Below are 17,052 nucleotides of genomic sequence, written 5' to 3' on the forward strand. Positions count from 1 at the left end.
GATAACAAGAACATTGTTTATTTCATAATATATGATAGGGAAACGTTCATAAAAAGTAAAGGGCAAGAACATAGTTTATTTCAAGGTTGGTGGGTTGGGGGCTAATAGTCCAGAGGCTGGGGGCTAATCGTCCAAATACTGGGGGCTAATCGTCCAGAGACTGGGGGCTAGTCGTCTGGGGCTAATTGTCCAGGGGGCGAGTTGTCCGGATACCATTGTTCTAATATCACTTAAAAACACCACGAACATTAACATTCGAAATTTGTGGTCTCCCATCACTACAGAAGTTACTTAACGAACTTTACGCAGATTTACGCAACTTTAATCTTCCGTAAATCTCTTTTTTCGTGCTGTGTTGGAGGACAGACGTATAGATGACGTCATCATTAAAACTTTTTAAAATTCTTTATTATATAAAACAAATAGATTTTAAGTTGCCGTGCGTCTGTTCAGTAATAGATCACAGAGGACGTCAAAAAGTGGTAAGAACATCAGTGACATACTCGGCTACGCCTCGTGTGCCACTTTTTTGTTCTTACCACAATTTTTTTTAAAATTTATAAAAACTGTATTTAAGTAACAACATATAACATAATATTATTAAGAGAGGGTTATAGAAAGGAGGAACTTTATCCTCATTGTAAACTATACCCCAGATCTGTGATCTATTACTGTCATCTGTGATCTATTACTGAACAGACGCACGGTAACTTGGAATCTATTTGTTAAATATACGCGTTTCAGGCACAGTCGTGCTCATATAAAGAAAATCTTTGGTCCAAGCTTGTGAATATGTCAATAAAACAAATTAATCTTTAACAGAATTAGAACTCCATTATTTCCGTAGGAAAATGAAGTCGTAAGAAGATTCAAACACTTCACTTTCTTTTTCAGCAAAATGAACTATGCATACTTCTGAAAGATAAAGATAATATAATTCCTTTCACTTTGCCAATATTTATGAATGTCTGTTTCATTTCGTGCAAAAAATCAAATTTATTTTAACGCAACGGCTTTTTTTTTTTGTTTATTTAAGCTATTTTAACTGTAAACAGCAGATAGCTTACATCTCACACTGAAATTTATTCTCTTCTAAAGAGCTAATGTCAGCATGCATCAAACAAACAGCGGCAAGTCACCCAAATTTGTTTTCCCTCCTACTTTCATACTTTGTAGCCCAATATGTCCTAGTAATTGTGGTGTAGTTTTTTTTTGTAAAAATTTATTTTAGTTTTCGAGAAATAATATTTTCCGTTCGACCGCTCAAATATGCAAATTTTCACCGTGAATAATACCCGAGTTGTGACCTCATGTAACGAATGTACCAGACCTACGGTATTTCTGTTAACATAATCATTTGTTTTATCATCTAAACTTAATCCCCTGTCGTTATTGAAGCTGGAAAACAAATATTTATTTTTTGGTGAATATTTTTGTCCGACATACTTTCCCATGTCGAAAAGTAGCATCAAAACAAAGACAGTTTAACATGAGAAGACACAAGTGCTTTGTACTGTAAGTATTAAGCCCGCTGGGCTCGTCTTTTTCAGATGTGATAATCCCGAAGTTAATTTGATTTAATCTCATTAAATATGTCATGGGCCGACTAACTTAAATTATCAACACTCTCGAGTTAGCAGCTGGATAATGTTACTATGTCGATATTCGAATGTCATGGTTTTTTCCCGCCTATCTTTTCTTTGCAGTTTCGTATTGCAAACGCGTGATTTAGTAGCAGTAGAGATGGCACCTAGGAAGGGTTTCTCGCCCTTCACTCCGGTCATCAGCCCTGAATTAAGTCCACAATTGACTTGGTTCATTCTAAGTTCGAAAGTTTGTGGATCAACGCCGACGCAATACTTTAAGCGGTCGCCTGTTGTCGCCAGTTTTCCAAGCGATTTTCAAAGAATCGACAGTGCCCACATTCGGCTGCTAGATGGCCACCATTACTCGAACAAGAAGTCCTCTAATGCAACGGAAATTGTCTGTTCCTTGTTTGGGTTGATAACCACTCTTCTTCGCCGTTCCTCTTCAGAAAGCTCTGAGTTCGTTTCGCAGCTGAGAGATTTGCTGAACTCAGTAGATCTCAGTAAAATGTCTATCGACGAAGAATATGAAGGCCAAGCAAACAAAGAACGACCACGTGCTTCACGATGCTTGGAAATGCCAACGACACCAACGAACAAGACATCATCTGTGGCCATGACACCCCCAAACAGTGGAAACTCGCAAAGAGCTGAAAAAAAGAATGTTTCCCCAAATCTAAAGGAGATCAGCGAAAAGGAAGATTTGGATACTCCAGAAAAGGTGCTGTTGATGAAGCAGCGAAGCAGTCGCGTCATCAAGGACGTGCATGACGTGTGCGAAAGAAACAGGGAAAGTTTGGCGATGGTGCTTTCGAACATGTGCGCATTTGGCGACCCAGAAGCGAAGGCCATCGTCAATGAAATTGTCGAAGAGATGGCTGTAAAAATGGGAGTAAAGAGGAGTGTGGAAGAGCTAGTTGGCGACGACACAATGTCGAAGTACGTGGCGTGCCTGAGAGTTCCTGATTGGAAGCTTGTCCTTTTCCAGGCGATGGCGAGAGTTTCTTCGAAAACGTGGCAATCCGTGATAAACATCACAGGGCTCAGAAGGACGGGGGTAAGATGTTTAGTTACGTTGTTCTTACGTCGGTATATTAATATTCATACTTGGCGCCCCGGCTAAGGGAATAAAAGAACAAAAAAAGAACTATTCCATCGCGAGCCTCAATGTTTATAGCAGCTCTTTCTTTTGTTTTATTCAGTTATTCTCGTAAGCGAAGCCTTGTACAGGAAAAGATAAGCAGGGTTTTTTTATTATTAAGCGGGCGTTTTACTCAACTGCGTCTTCAAAATTACCCTAGGTCTGTTTTCCAGAGCAATTTGAGCCAGTGGTAAGCTCTTTTTCAGCTGGTGAAATATGCTGGAAGCCGGCTCTTAGTGACAAACCCTGGACCATTAATATAGAAGGTCATCGCCCTACTTTCTATTAATATTTCATGACACCAAGTGTAAATTTAAAGTATAATCTTTAAAGTTTTTTCCCATGAAATTCTGTTGATAGATGCTGTTTGAACTGGTAGAGCTTTATTCATCAAGAACTCAAAAATTTATATGAGGAAAATAAGCGGTGCTTTAACGGTAAAAGCAGTACTTTAACTCGTTTTTTCAAATTTGAAGAACATAGGGCTGGCAAAGTGATAAAAGTTTCTCATAAAATGGTCACAAAGACCCTTGCTGACTGTAGCAATGTTATTGTTACAGGTCAAAATTATGTTCAAGGGACTGAAGATTTTTTAACCTACAGAGGTTGATTCTCTGTTTCCTTTGTTTCCAAGGACTAGTAGGAGACAAAGGATACAAAGAATCAACCTAGATTAAAAAGTTTAATCTTTGCTTTTTATCACCTTGCTTTCTATTATTTTCTTAGAAATCCTCTCACACGCCTCTCCTCCTCAACTTAAACCAGATCAAGGCAGCTAAGAAGATGGTTTTTGGAGCTTGTAAGGAGTATATGGGGGTTAAGAAGGTGGCTCCTCCTATACAAGGTTTCTCTGTGAATTTGAGTTCTGTTGTGGAGTTAATCGTAAGGGAACAAAGGCTGCACCAGCTGTCTTCACATGCTTTGCGACTGATGATGAAGCTTGATGGGAGACCATTTTGGGGTAAAATGATGTGATAATGCATGCCGTCTCTGCAGTTTTGTCTGTAAATTATTTTATTATTATTATTATAAAAGGTCGTTCCCCACGTATGATAATCATCCACATATTTTTTTTGTGTGTGTGTGTTGTACTTCCAAATCAAAATAACTATAACTGTTAAATTTTTTTGGCCTTGCAAGCAGTTCTTTGTATGGAAGGTGGTCATTATAATAATGTGTAAGGTGAAATGGGTTGGTGAAGATTGCAGTTTTTGTCTTGACTAATTAAGTGTAAAAAATTGTTTTGCAGGTAGAGCTCAGGTGTTGTTTGGAATTGTTCCCCGTGATGGTGCTGTATATAGCCAGCAAAGTGCAAAATCAGTCTACCCATTGACAATTGCCAACTGTAAAGAAGACAGGTTTGTGAATTGCAGCTTGCTTGAACTCTTTACTACCTTCTGGCTAGAATATGCTTGCGGTTGTATGTGCATTTAACTTAAATAACACAATGACAGATTTTTGTAAGCCCCACTCAGTTGCAATATCACCAGGTCATGCATCCACTCTGAGATCTAAGTGGATTGATATCAATATCCCTAATTTGGCTTTAATGCACTAAATATAACAATGACTGTATAGATTTTTGGTTTTTGTTTGTTGACAGAGACAACCTCAAGATTCTTTTTAAGGACATCAACCACCAGAAGAAAATATTAAAGGAAAAAGGAATGACAGTTGATGGTAGACATTACACCTTTGAATTTCTGGGTAAGAATCAATGTTAGTCTTGGAATTTGCTTTAAAAGTCAACTTCTTGTTCATGATACTATTTATAGCAATTTATTGTGTTTCTACCCAGTTGGTAGTCTGACTAGAACTAGATTGAAGCAGTAGTCAAACTATAGTAAATTAAGGGTTTTTTATATTGTAAAACATGTTCAAGGTTTAACTGCAGCAGCAAGAAATAAAACCTGAAATTTATTACTATTTTACGTCAGAAATTGATTTGACTACCCTTTTCTTTAGATACATTAGAGATTAATTTCCTGGAAAGTTTAGCATGTTAATTTTTGCTTTCCCATTTCTGTTATCAAACTTAGTTGTACTGGACTACAAGACCTTGGTACTTCTTTTGGTGAAGAAGACGAATGCTTCATTCATGTTAGGTGGTAGAGGTGTCAGTGTTGAGTTCTGTTTCATCTGCAATGCTATCAGGGTAAAGTACTCAAATGATATAGAAATTAGTATGGGGCAACTGCAACTTGTGCTGTTAAAGTTGAGGTACATAAAAGTGCTGCATCAGTTCATCAACTTTTTTTACAGTGATTTCAGATGACTTTGATCTTTGCCAATATTTGGGAAAATAATTAGTGAGTGATAGAAACATCAAGTAGCTTTAATTCAGTCAAAAAAAGTTGTAAAGTACTTCTCTAAAGGTCATTCTGCTTTTAAAACATCTAAAAATCACTGAAAGTATGAATACATGTACTGTAAAAAGAACAGGGCTCACACAGAGTCATAAATTCTTGGAAAAGTCTTGATTTTCCAGACCTGGAAAGAGTCTTGAAATTGAAGATAATGTCTAGAAAAATAGTTCAAGTCTGGAGTTTTTTTATAGCTACAAAAAGTGCTTAATAAGTTCATTTTTTCCCCCTGTGGTCAATTCAATCTTGCCTGTAGCTAAGACATTCAATCACAGAATGAGAAGTTTCACAATTGCACCATGGTTATTGTACATTTGCAGTGCATCATGAAAGAAGCTTGGTTTCTGCATTTTTCAAGATCTCTATTGATCACCTATTTGACCATCTTCAGTCTGGAAAAATAAATTGATGTTTTGGAAAAAAGGTCTGGGAAAAGTCTTGAATTTTGGATCCAAAAATCTGCATGAACTCTGAAGAAGATAATCAGAAGCATGATAAATGTGTAGTTCTATCTGAAACTATAATATTATATATTATTTGATAGTGTGCCTGTTTTTGTCAGGGTTGCAAATGCCATGATGTTGCTCCAGATGAGACATGCCTGGATTGCCTCAGAAGCAAATGCAACATGGGAAGGTGTGTAGGCATTTGATCATTGTCATATTAAATTACATTCAAACACATAAAGGGGATTTTCTTACTGTTACATAACAAAATGAATTTTGTAAGCCATGGGGAAATGACTTGTACTAAAGCATGAACTGAAATTAGGTGTATAGTTTGGGGTTTTTTTTAAAATTGTAGCTAGTAAACTAAAATCCTCATTCAGGATCTTTTGCCAAACTTGGAAGGTTGCCAAAAATTGTTTTCATACTCTCAGGAAAGGAGTACTCATAGTTTGGTAATTGAAAAAGAAAAAGAAAAACATTTTTAGAGAAAAACATGAAATAATTCATTGCTTCAGAAAATCAATCATTCTTTGAAATTGTCTGGTAGATCAACTGGTATACGAGATGATCTGGTTTTTCTTTTGGTCGAAGAGCTTTGCAACATTCAACTTTGTGCTCTCCATATGAAGATGCGCAACACTGAACAGTTGTTGGCATCCATTGGTCTTCTTGCATACAGGGTAGATTCCCTAGCAGAGGCCAATGCTGCCTTGTAAAACTATGGCCCAGAGTCATTTCATGGCGATTGCATCTCAGTAAAGAAGAAGTTAGATCAACAGTCTGCTATTACAAAGCAGAATATCCATGTCAGTTCAATGTCTGGTAAGACATTTCCTAAAATAATGTTTTCAAGAGATGTTTTCCATAGGTCTTAGGTAAAATCTTTTTTTTTTCTTTTTTAATTTGCTCTCATGCTGTTGTGTTTCAGGTCCAACAGAACAGGAAATCCTTCAACACCTTGAAGAAATTGTAGAACTTGCCCTACCACTGGATAAATTCAAGAAGCCGTATGAAGATGTGAACACAGCAAAAAATTTGATCCTTAACAGAGTTACATTTTACCAGGCTCGTGTTGATGTTAGTAAGAAGCAACTATTATTTTTATACTTGCAACTTGATTTAACATCATGTAGTCAAGATCATTGGTAATGTGTATTCATTGAGTTCATACAGCGTCCAGACGATCCGTCGGAGTGCGCTTTAGGAATCAAATACCTCTAGTGAAAGGTAATTAACATAGACTGCACTTTAGGTTGCACACCCATTGGTGCAGTGTAACCCAGTGTCTTATTTAGTTAAAGGTAACTAACGTAGACTGCACTTTAGGTGGCACACCCATGGGTGCAGTGTAACCCAGTGTCTTATTTAGTTAAAGGTAACTAACATAGGCTGCACTTTAGGTGGCACACCCATGGGTGCAGTATTACCCAGTGTCTTATTTAGTTAAAGGAAACTTACTTTGGCTGCATTTAGGTGGTACACCCATAGGTGCAGTATAACCCAGTGTTTTCTTTAGTTCACGGTAACTAACATAGGCTGTATTTTAGGTGGCACACCCATGGGTGCAGTGTAACCCAGTGTTTTATTTAATTAAAGGTAACTACTGTAGGCTGCACTTTAGATGGCACACCCATAGGTGCAGTGTAACCCAGTGTTTTCTTTAGTAAACGGTAACTAACATAGGCTGCACTTTAGGTGGCACACCCATGGGTGCAGTGTAACCTAGTGTTTTATTTAGTTAAAGGTAATTAACATAGGCTGCACTTTAGGTGGCACACCCATAGGTGCAGTGTAACCCAGTGTTTTCTTTAGTAAACGGTAACTAACATAGGCTGCACTTTAGGTGGCACACCCATGGGTGCAGTGTAGCCCAGTGTTGTATTTAGTAAAGGTAACTTCCTTTGGCTGCACTTTAGGTGGCACACCTATGGGTGCTGTGTAACCCAGTGTCTTATTTAGTTAAAGGTAATTAACATAGGCTGCACTTTAGGTGGCACATCCATGGGTGCAGTGTAACCTAGTGTTGCTAATGAGTGACTGTAACCCAGTTCAGTTTTTTCTAGAAAGTGCTGTCCTTTAAGTAGCATAAAGACATGCAGACATTCTCTTTAAGACAATGAAATTGGTGTGAGGGAACATTTCTTCAAGTAGTATGGTAGCACAATGTTATGTAATTAATGCATTTTTCCAAATGTTTAGTACTTTTCAGAAGCTTTAAGCAAGGGCACTTTTTTAAGAGATTTTGGTACACACACTGAAATAATTGATTTGGAAGGCTCAGGTTTGTAGAACAACAGTAGTAATAACACTTTGTTTTTTCTTTGGTTACAAGTTCTGATTTTTTCTCTCACTGGCTAAAGAAGGTTTACCATACTATAATATGACTTTATTGAGTGTTTTATACTGAAATAAAAAAATTTTGGAAAATGAGTTTGGAAAATATTAAAATAATTACACTTATTGCTAATGATGAGCTTAGGAGCTGGTACCTTAAAGGTTAGTGTGAACCCACTGACCAGCTTTGCTCCAGTTTAACTTTGCCTAAATGATGTTTAGCCACATCAAAAGGAGCTTTTTGTTTTTAATTTCTCTAAAATATTTACCCAAGGAAAACAAAATGTTTACTTGCAACAGTTATTTGAATGATGTGATAACATATAGGGCCTCTCATTACAGTCTTTCTCAGGTCTTATTTCAGTTTTTGGCTATTTTGCAGATATTAAAGCTGACATGGAGCCTCGCCTTGTTCAGTGGCAAGGCAAGTTGGATGAGCTACTTCTTTTTCAAGAAGTTGTGCAAGTCACGCAAAGAGTCACTATTCACTATTCACTATTGTTTTTCTTGCGTTAGATCTGCTTTTTTCGATTCGATTGCGCCTTGACTATTTTTGTACCGCTACTCCTCTTGCGTTATATTTATTTAAATGAGCAATTTTTAAAAGACAGAAAATGTCCTTCTTTCAATAACGTGGCGGAATAAAACAATTACACAAAGATATTACTATGATACTTTTTGGTAGGAAATATTTTATTTTTGACCAGCACTGTTATGCCTAATTTTGTCCATAAACGGACAAAATTGCTCCGATTTTGAGAAGACATTACAGCTTTTTGGCAGCGATCGCCAAGAAACTGAATGTGCCACGGAATTACACCCAATTAAGAAAGATATTTTCTCCCTTCCAGCAGTCATTAGAAAGCCGTTTTGTCCCCTCAAAATCGGATGTAGTTCACACGTTAAAGGTAATAAACTGATAAAAAATGATTTACTATTATCCTGTTGTCAATAGGTTCTTATTCACGTAAGCTGGGTCATAAACTATTTCTTGTGGCAGAATCATGGGGAAGAAGTTGTCCTTCATTTTAAAATCGCTGAAATTGTAGTAACTAAACTTTGAATGAAACTATCGTAGGAAGATTCATTACTTGACGAAGGAATTCCGCATTTAATTGCACGCGAAAAGCGATGCGCGAAGCGATGAGTGCGATATCGGTTTTTAAGTGCAATTTAACGCGGAATTCACGAGCCAAGTAATGGATTTTCCTTGAATCACATATTTGAATAAAAACAAGATAAAAAGAAAACAGCATTACTTATATTTGTTATGTATACGTGGATGCGAAACAATATCACTTAGCCCCGCTAAACAACTCCCCTCGTCAACCAATCAGAAGGCGAGATTTTATGCAATGATGAGATTCTATCTGATATTAGGTCTGCTGACTTGGAAAATACTACACCTAAAATTTAACATCAGCAATCTTACGAGAGAAAACATAAAGGCTAGGTCTCTCTGACGGCTTATCTCTGGTTGACATTTTAACCAATTCTCGGACCCTTTCATAAAAACCCAACAAGGCGATATCGCCTTAAGCATTCTTCCCAATGAAAAAATGTCACTGGCAACGCTATAGAGTCGTTCACTAACAACCTCGGGGGCTAAATAGCTTTTCCCTTTGCATTTCATAACGGTGCCGTGTCTGCGGTACAACGTAACAGATGAAACCTTAAGGCTCTTTCCAAAGTCAATAAGAACTGGGCTGAATTCCCCAGAGGCTGAGGGCCGTTCTAGTACAACATTGTTTCCTTTGATGTCGTTATGAAGGTATCCTTTAGAGTGCACGTGGTCTAAAACACTGCATATCTTTTTAAATATAGAAATACAGTTTGCTCTAGTAACTGCGTTGTTATCGGCCGCTTGATGGAGAGTTACACTTTCTTGCTGAACACCATGAAATTGAGTCACAAGGCATAATGGTGAGGCCTTTGTAACAACACCAAAAATCATGGGTAGATGTGGATGGTCCCCCAAAAGCAGAAACGACCTTTGCTTCGCGGAGTAAATCTCTCCTTGCTCGTTCTTCATCCTCTGACGTTTCGTTGTGAGTCATTTGCTTGACAATAACGTCGATGCCTTGATAGTGCCCGAGAAAACACTGTCCAAAGCTTCCACTCCCAACTGGATTTTTAGACAAGTATTCAATGTTTTCTGGCCTGAGTTCTTTGGGTTCAAATCTGGATCCATTGCTCGCTGTGGTTTTTTTTCCAATTAAAAAGGTTTGATGACGTTTCCCACGAGGTTTCTGCGAGACAACTGCGTCGGCACCAACAGCCATTTGAATCATCTTAGCAGCTCTTGAACAACCACCCAAGGCCTCTTTCTTCTCTTCACTGCCTGGTTTAAGCGCGAGGATATGGGGTTTCTTGACATTTTGTGGCTCAAAATGTTGGTCCGAAGGAGGCAGTTTCGTTTCCTTAGCCTCAGAAGTACAAGGCACCAACTCATTCGCTTCGCGGTTGAGTGATTGTAGTTCAACATTTTTATTCGTTGAATTCGGCATTTGCTTCCCTTGTTTCCTCTATCTCCATTCTTTTCTCTGTCTGTTTCTTTCTTCTGGAGTGTTTTTTCGTGATTTTATAACTCGCTCTTTTCGTTCTTCTTCATCTTCAAAATCCTTCACAAATTCCGCCTTCATTATGTAGCTAATTGATCTATTTCCGAAACACAAATGAGCTCGTGATCGGTGTAAAAGTATAAAACAAAGGCTTGTTGATGTGCAGGAAATTCAATGCTCGTTTTAATGAACTTGATGATATGTGAAAGCCCGAGTTGCTCTTCAATCGTTTCTGGTTTGCTTTCATTACGTGACATTCTTCTGTCAGAAGAGAGGCGGGAAAAACACCTCGCAAGGATCGTACGTGACAACACCCTCCACGCCTCGACTAACGCTAAAAAAGCTCCATACAATTTTATTATAAGGAATTGTATAGAGCTCTCCGGGATACTTACAGTGCAAGCCCTGTGTGTCTTCTCATGTTTAACAATGACCGACACATACTGAGCTTCAAGCTTTAATAAGAAAAAAGGATGGTTATAAAGTTAATGCAAAAATTTCCTTGTGTATTTGTGTTGTCCTATCTTGAGACGAACTCAAAGTCCGGCAAAATTTACTTTATAGCGACTATGAAATATACATGGTGCGCCTACTTGTCGCCACCGTTAACTAGCTAAATCACTACAATTTGCAAAAAAATCTGACATAACATTCTTACCTTGTTTACTTATGATTTTATTAGCTGTTTCGATGATCACGTTAATTATGCTCTACCACATTCTAGCCAGATTTGAGTTCCAGTTTATATATCTTCTCTAAATTATTATATCAATTGCGTGACAAGCGTGACACAGAATTTTAAGGATGAGTCAACCTCCGAAATACCAAGAGATGGGTTTTTTTCCTCTTTGCATGACATCTAGAAAAACCTTTCAGGAATTACTGCATTCAGAAAACTAAAATGTCCAGATCCATCAATGATTCCTTTGCCGGCTGAAGTCAAAGTATGGTTACAGTAGTCAATTTGACTGACAAGCTAGATACTGATTTAGCTAACTGATCTGTTTTATAAGCGTCTCATCTTACATGCTAATATGGAGATTTGCTATTTAGTTAAATCGTTGCAACTTGTGGGTTAAGTTATCGAGAAGACCAATTCGTTCCCTTGCGTGATTGTTAAAAAGACATTTCAATTCACTTGCGGAGTTGCAAGTTTTCAGATCCAGAAAATGAAGTTGATCTTGTTTTGTCGCGTGCCGGTGTCCAGCGAATTTGGACCCCCGGTCCAAATCCGCTAGCGGAAATGGACCCCCGCCCCCCCGTCCAAAACCGCTAGCGGATTTGGACCCCCCCCCCCTCCGCGGATTTGGACCCCTCAACAAAACTGAGTGAAAACATCATCCTTAACGTTCTAGTAAAAATGGGTGATACTTTACGTTCCAGAGCGTACTAAAGTATGTTTTCAATTCAAAACATGCGTATCGTTAATGCACACGAACTGGCATCCCGTCGGATGTTTCTTTTGACCAAGGGAAAATGGGCAAGAATTTAGTTTAATGTCTGGAGAGAGGTCGTTTTTTAACCTTTTCCGCAATAGTCGAACACCGTTAGATTCAATCAGAAACAAACTTGTGACACTAATTTATTTTTGTCATTGTTCAATGCCCGAGTGTAGGGACGACATGGTAGAGTGCGAGGGATTTAAGACTGCCTCGGAGGACGAGTGTCTCTGCATTGTCTGCAGATTGCCAGACTCTAGATTTCTTCGTAATTGTTAAGGTGTTATTTCGGATCCCTCAACAGTTAATAATCGTTAAAATAAGAAAATAATATTGAGTTCGATGTAATAGTCTCCACTTTTGTTAAGACGTTGACATTAACGTTGATTTGCATCTGAAAGTAAGCTGAGAGTTCCAATAGTTCAGAATAGAAACATTTTTACTTATCATAGGCTTTACGAACGACTTGTAGTACGAGTAGTTTCTTCGTTGTTGTTCAAAAACTGTTTAATGTTATTATTTTTGAAAATCAGACTGAGTTATTTTTGTGACTGGACGCGATAGTCTCCACTATTGTTATGACGTTTCGTACCAATGTTGATTCGCATCAGAAGAAGCAAAGATTTATTGTAACAATTTCAATAGTTCGAATGCAGTAGTTTGTTCACATCTAATTCTTGCGTATACTGCTCGACTCGCTATAATGAATGCGGTAGAATTAGAACGAGATGGCTGTTGTTGTTTTTTTTTTTACCTTTATTGAGGAAATGTTGTGTTGTGATTGAAAAGAACGTCGACAAAAAAGCTTGCAAATAGAATTAGTTACCAAATATGATACAAAGGATGCTTAAAAGGAAAGTTTGGTAGGGGGGTCCAAATCTGCGAAGGGGGTCCATACCCGCGGGGGGTCCAAATCCGCTGCGACACCGGCATCTTCGAGACGCCAAAAGATATCGATGATTTTACAAATTGCCCTACTTAGAGATCATATCTCGGTGTTGGGTGGAATCGTGGTTTCAATAGCAGATTTAGGGTGCCAAAAGAAATGTCCGGCCATGGTAAAGGTAGGGTTAAGTCGATTCCAAAAGCTGATAGGGGAGTTGGCAAGCGTGTATCACAGAAAGTACTCAAGATGTCTGGAAAATTCGATTGGGAATTGGTCAATAGGCTACCAAAAATTCAGACAGAAGCGGAGTTTTCTGAACTAAGGTCTGAACACTTTGTTGGCTTTCCGCCGTCTAGGGGGACGCGTAATTATGCACGTGGTGGTAAAGGGCCCTTCCGCACTAGCAACTAGACGCTGACAGAACATGTTTCTCTTCGCCAAAATCACATCAGAAATTGTCCTTGCTAAATGTCAAGTGTGCTGCACGTATTAGCACCCCCGGGGGACCCCTTTACATAAGAGGGCGGGGGTGCGCGCCTGGAATTTCAAAAACGACCGCTATATAAAATTTTAAAAGGTGCTTAAGTCTTAACCGTGTGGGAGTGGCAACAACTAGCCTGTAAAAACAAGTGTTTATATCCTTTTCTGTCTTTTTCAATGCTTCCCTTGCTCCTACAGAGGATTCATACAAATATGAGAGCCGTGCCGCGTTTACATTGTACAGGTAGAAAAGGTTGTCCAGAATGAGTGTTTCGTTCTGTAATAAAAACCCCAATAAACTCACTCAGAAATGACTCATTTCGAATAAATTTTACGCTGGTTATTATGTGGCAACCGGTATGATCTCGTTCTTGTACAAAACTCATTCGGATATCATGTAAAAGGCCCCTAAAAGTTTTTATTCCCAGAGCATCACGCTTTGCTCGCCTGTCTGAATACTAAAAATTTCAGTAGCGTTCAAGCAACAACCCGCTTCTAACTGCTTCGCTGCCGCTGAAACAACGATTAGTGAAGAAAGCACATATTTCAATATTTTCAATTCAACGTAAACAAAAATCTTTATAAATGGTAAATATTCACTTGTGTCGGTATCAATTATTGAATGACTAGCTTATGATATAAATGCGGAAGGGGAAAACGCAACGCAAAACCTGAGCTAAAAAATATTCAATTAACATTCAAAGCAAAATAAATAAATAACTCACGTTGAAATTTATCATTGCCGTTTAGAATGGATGGGAATTCTAATTCAAGCTGATGGTCCGTTTCAATAACAGCGTTATGCTCTGCCATCTTTCTTTGCCTGTCTGTTTTCAATAATAAAAACAACAAAATATTGGCGTAAAAACAGGATAATCATACTTTCAAATGAAGTAAACAATAAAACGGTAAAAAAACTTACCTATTCAATTGTACCTTGACATTCTCAGTCAAACCTGGTCTTTTTTCCGTTTCTCTAATGCCGGAACATTCACTAACAACGACATAACATAGATTGTCAGCTTTTTGACCGTTAAAGATTAAGACAGTTATAGGCTGTTCGGCTCCATTTGGTCTGCTTGAAAATTTTAACTGCCGAAGCTTCGACACAAACATGAACAATAGTTGCAATTTCCTAGCCATGCTTTCTTTTCTTAGGATCAAAACTCATTAAGCGTTTTAGATTCTTTGGAGGTTTGAGAGATCGAAATCCACCTCTGCCAACAATCCTCGGTCAATAACGAGGCATAGACAGTCTCATAGTTTGTCCTTTTATCTTCACCGAATTTCAGCCGTAGGCTAAGGCGTGCGAGCCCGAGAAAGTAGTGTTTGTAAAACTCTCTCTCTCCAAATATCATCACAAGAGCACGCCGGTGCTAAAGAGCGAAAGACGAGTGTGACAAATCTTCGTTATCACGAAGAGCTAAAAATAGGGAAAAAAACAAGTGATATGAAACCAAGTAAAAGAAACAATACAGTGGCTATCACAATATAACAGAGAATGGTTCCCAAATTCATTTCTCAAATCCAACAACTGAAGATAACTACTGAATCGCGAATAACAGTGTCACACTGAGCAGCAAAGTAGAACTTTGTGAAACAGGCATGATGCAAAGATTTTTCTTCTTTTTGAAGATGTTTAAAAATATACCACAACTGAAACCCTCAATCAATTAACATAAGAATATTAACAAAATATTTTGAGTCGTAGTAAGTGTGAAGTTTGCTGATTTTTTTTTCTTTGAAGATGTCTCCTTCTTTGCTCGTTCAAACATCAAAATCAAAGTAAAGTCCTCTTTCAGTGAAATAAGCTCCTATAAAAAAGCTGATTAGCAAGCGAAATTCTAAGGCGAAACCTCGCCACTCAATAAATGGAATTAATTGTTCCATCAAAATCACACGGTGACTGTTTAAAACAGTAACACAGTTTAAAGAATTGTTGTATGTTGACCTTCTTATCAAAAAGGTCATGAGAAGTAATTTTTTACCAATCTCATTCATAAATGATCCATAAGTCTGAAATAGAACGCTAAAATTCCTTACATAAATTGAATTATGTAGGTGTGCCGTCATTATGTTTCTGGCGCATTCTTACGAGCTAACGAAAATCAAACATCCCCCGCAGCAACCGTTCTTACAAAAATATTTAAAACATGCGTGCCAAGCTCACGTTTCGAAAATAAGCAAACGATTAATTCTTGATGGCGTCACGTGTGTGACTTTATGTTAATTTACGAGAGGAACCGATGAGAATTTGAACATGTTATATGGAATAGTATGGGAAACGAAATATGGTCGATAAATATTTCGAAATTTTAGTAGAATCATTAGAACTTACTCACATCTTGTGTGTCCATTGTGGTTTCCGGCGTTCTCTGCCGTTTTAAGCTTGTTTTGCCATCGCTGTTATTCTTGTTATTAAACGGAAGTTCCTCATACTATTCCTTATAACGTATTAAAATCCTAAAGGGCTCCTTTAGTAACTTAACACCAAGTCGCATAACGCATCACGCTTTCATGAATTCATCGTTTGCTTTTCCTTTAATCGTGAGCTTGGGACACCTGTGATGAAACGAGTTAAGAATTTGAACGATTTAAGTGCTTCAGGTCAATATTCATGGAAACCAAGTCAGTGAATGCGGCGGAAACTAACTTACACAGTTTATTTTCTGGATATGATAAATACAGGTGAACTTTAAGATTGATTTAGATCACATTAAACTGTATGAGATCATTAAGGAATCGAATATTCCATCAAAATCAGGCTATGGTTGCATAAAACAGATAACAGTTTATAGAATTGTTGTATTTTGGCCACTTTTTTATTTTTTGGAAAGATCACATGCGATTCAATGTGAGAATTATAATTTACTGCAATCTCACTCATAATTATAAAATGAAAGCATGAGTCATTTTACTGAGAGCCCTCAGGTGATTTGTCATCTTCAAAAGATGTGCAGTCATGATCTTCGAAGCACATCAGCTAAGAGTCAGCGTGACTCGAACAATCCTGTATGTATGTATGTATGTATTTCATTATTAAGTCTTTTTATGAAATTCAAGCCGTTGGAAACTTTGAGTTATTATTACACAGCTTATTTAAGACTGACATCGATTAGCGATTGATTTCTAAACAATCCATGCATAATAACGTCAAGAACCTCGCAAATTATCTTAATGTCACCACTCAAGTATATATATTCACATAACATCCTAAGGGCCTAATTGGAATTCTGTTAACATCATGATTTGCGGTTTGTTCGTCATTAACAGTGAGTTTACATTGTTCTGCAAAAATGAAACAAATAAAACGATCCAAATAGGGCAGCTTTGTAGAACTTTGTCTTTTTCATTCTTTATCCGGTTAATATAAGTGTAGCGTGCTTTTGATGACGCATTTCACTCTTTTAAAGGAGTTTGAGGTTTCAGTTGCCGATTGAAATTGCGCAACCTCATCATTGAGAGGAATAAAAAGTAAACTTAAGGAAACTCCATAGAGTTTTTGTTCGATGTCGGCAATTAGGGAAGTGATATACATTAAAGTTCACACGGCAACCAGTTGGACAATCAGGCATAGTTTGAAGCTACACTGGTTTGCAGATTTAATGAATGTAACCGAAGAAAGGGAAGTGATATTGCACGTTCGATATAAATGTTCGATATTCAAGCTACCAAAGAATGGAGAAGAAAGTACAAAAGAAAAAAAAGGTAGAGAGAAAAGAAAAAAAGGAAAACAACATGAAGGAAAAGAAAGGGAGAAGAACAAATGCATCATGGTTCCCTCATATAGATTAAGAAGTAAAATGTTTAGTT

At 37.7% G+C, this 17,052-nt stretch overlaps 2 protein-coding genes across 3 annotated transcripts; one reads left to right on the top strand and one right to left on the bottom strand.

Moving 5' to 3' along the window:
• Positions 1 to 1,521: 1,521 nt before the first annotated feature.
• On the top strand, positions 1,522 to 8,990 carry LOC131799919 (uncharacterized). Of its 2 annotated transcripts, XM_066159715.1 has the most exons (10): positions 1,522 to 2,643; positions 3,454 to 3,688; positions 3,977 to 4,085; positions 4,331 to 4,434; positions 4,767 to 4,882; positions 5,653 to 5,726; positions 6,087 to 6,361; positions 6,468 to 6,766; positions 7,739 to 7,820; positions 8,256 to 8,990. In XM_066159715.1, exons 1-7 carry the CDS (start codon positions 1,648 to 1,650, stop codon positions 6,253 to 6,255), a joined length of 1,803 nt encoding a protein of 600 aa, XP_066015812.1. In that variant the 5' UTR covers positions 1,522 to 1,647; the 3' UTR covers positions 6,256 to 6,361; positions 6,468 to 6,766; positions 7,739 to 7,820; positions 8,256 to 8,990. The 2 variants fall into 2 exon arrangements, with proteins under 2 accessions (XP_066015812.1, XP_066015814.1); XM_066159717.1 differs by lacking the exon at positions 6,087 to 6,361 and having other exon boundaries at positions 8,256 to 8,988.
• A 111-nt stretch (positions 8,991 to 9,101) lies between these two features.
• On the bottom strand, positions 9,102 to 10,515 carry LOC131799914 (uncharacterized). The gene is given in 3 exon segments (XM_059117601.2): positions 9,102 to 9,398; positions 9,401 to 9,851; positions 9,853 to 10,515. Coding segments are annotated over 3 exon segments (1,233 nt in total). The 3' UTR covers positions 9,102 to 9,279.
• Between the last annotated feature and the right edge of the window lie 6,537 nt (positions 10,516 to 17,052).

This window comes from Pocillopora verrucosa, chromosome 1, assembly GCF_036669915.1.
Source record: "Pocillopora verrucosa isolate sample1 chromosome 1, ASM3666991v2, whole genome shotgun sequence".
In the NCBI taxonomy this organism is placed as follows: Eukaryota; Metazoa; Cnidaria; class Anthozoa; order Scleractinia; family Pocilloporidae; genus Pocillopora; species Pocillopora verrucosa.

What these genes read in the sequence shown, in the direction of transcription:
- LOC131799919 (XM_066159715.1), top strand. Translation starts at nt 1,648, where the DNA reads ATGTTACTATGTCGATATTCGAATGTCATGGTTTTTTCCCGCCTATCT. An exon ending in CAGGGCTCAGAAGGACGGGG is followed by an intron (nt 2,644 to 3,453) that starts GTAAGATGTTTA and finishes TTATTTTCTTAG; the next exon opens with AAATCCTCTCACACGCCTCT. An exon ending in AGCAAATGCAACATGGGAAG is followed by an intron (nt 5,727 to 6,086) that starts GTGTGTAGGCAT and finishes ATTGTCTGGTAG; the next exon opens with ATCAACTGGTATACGAGATG.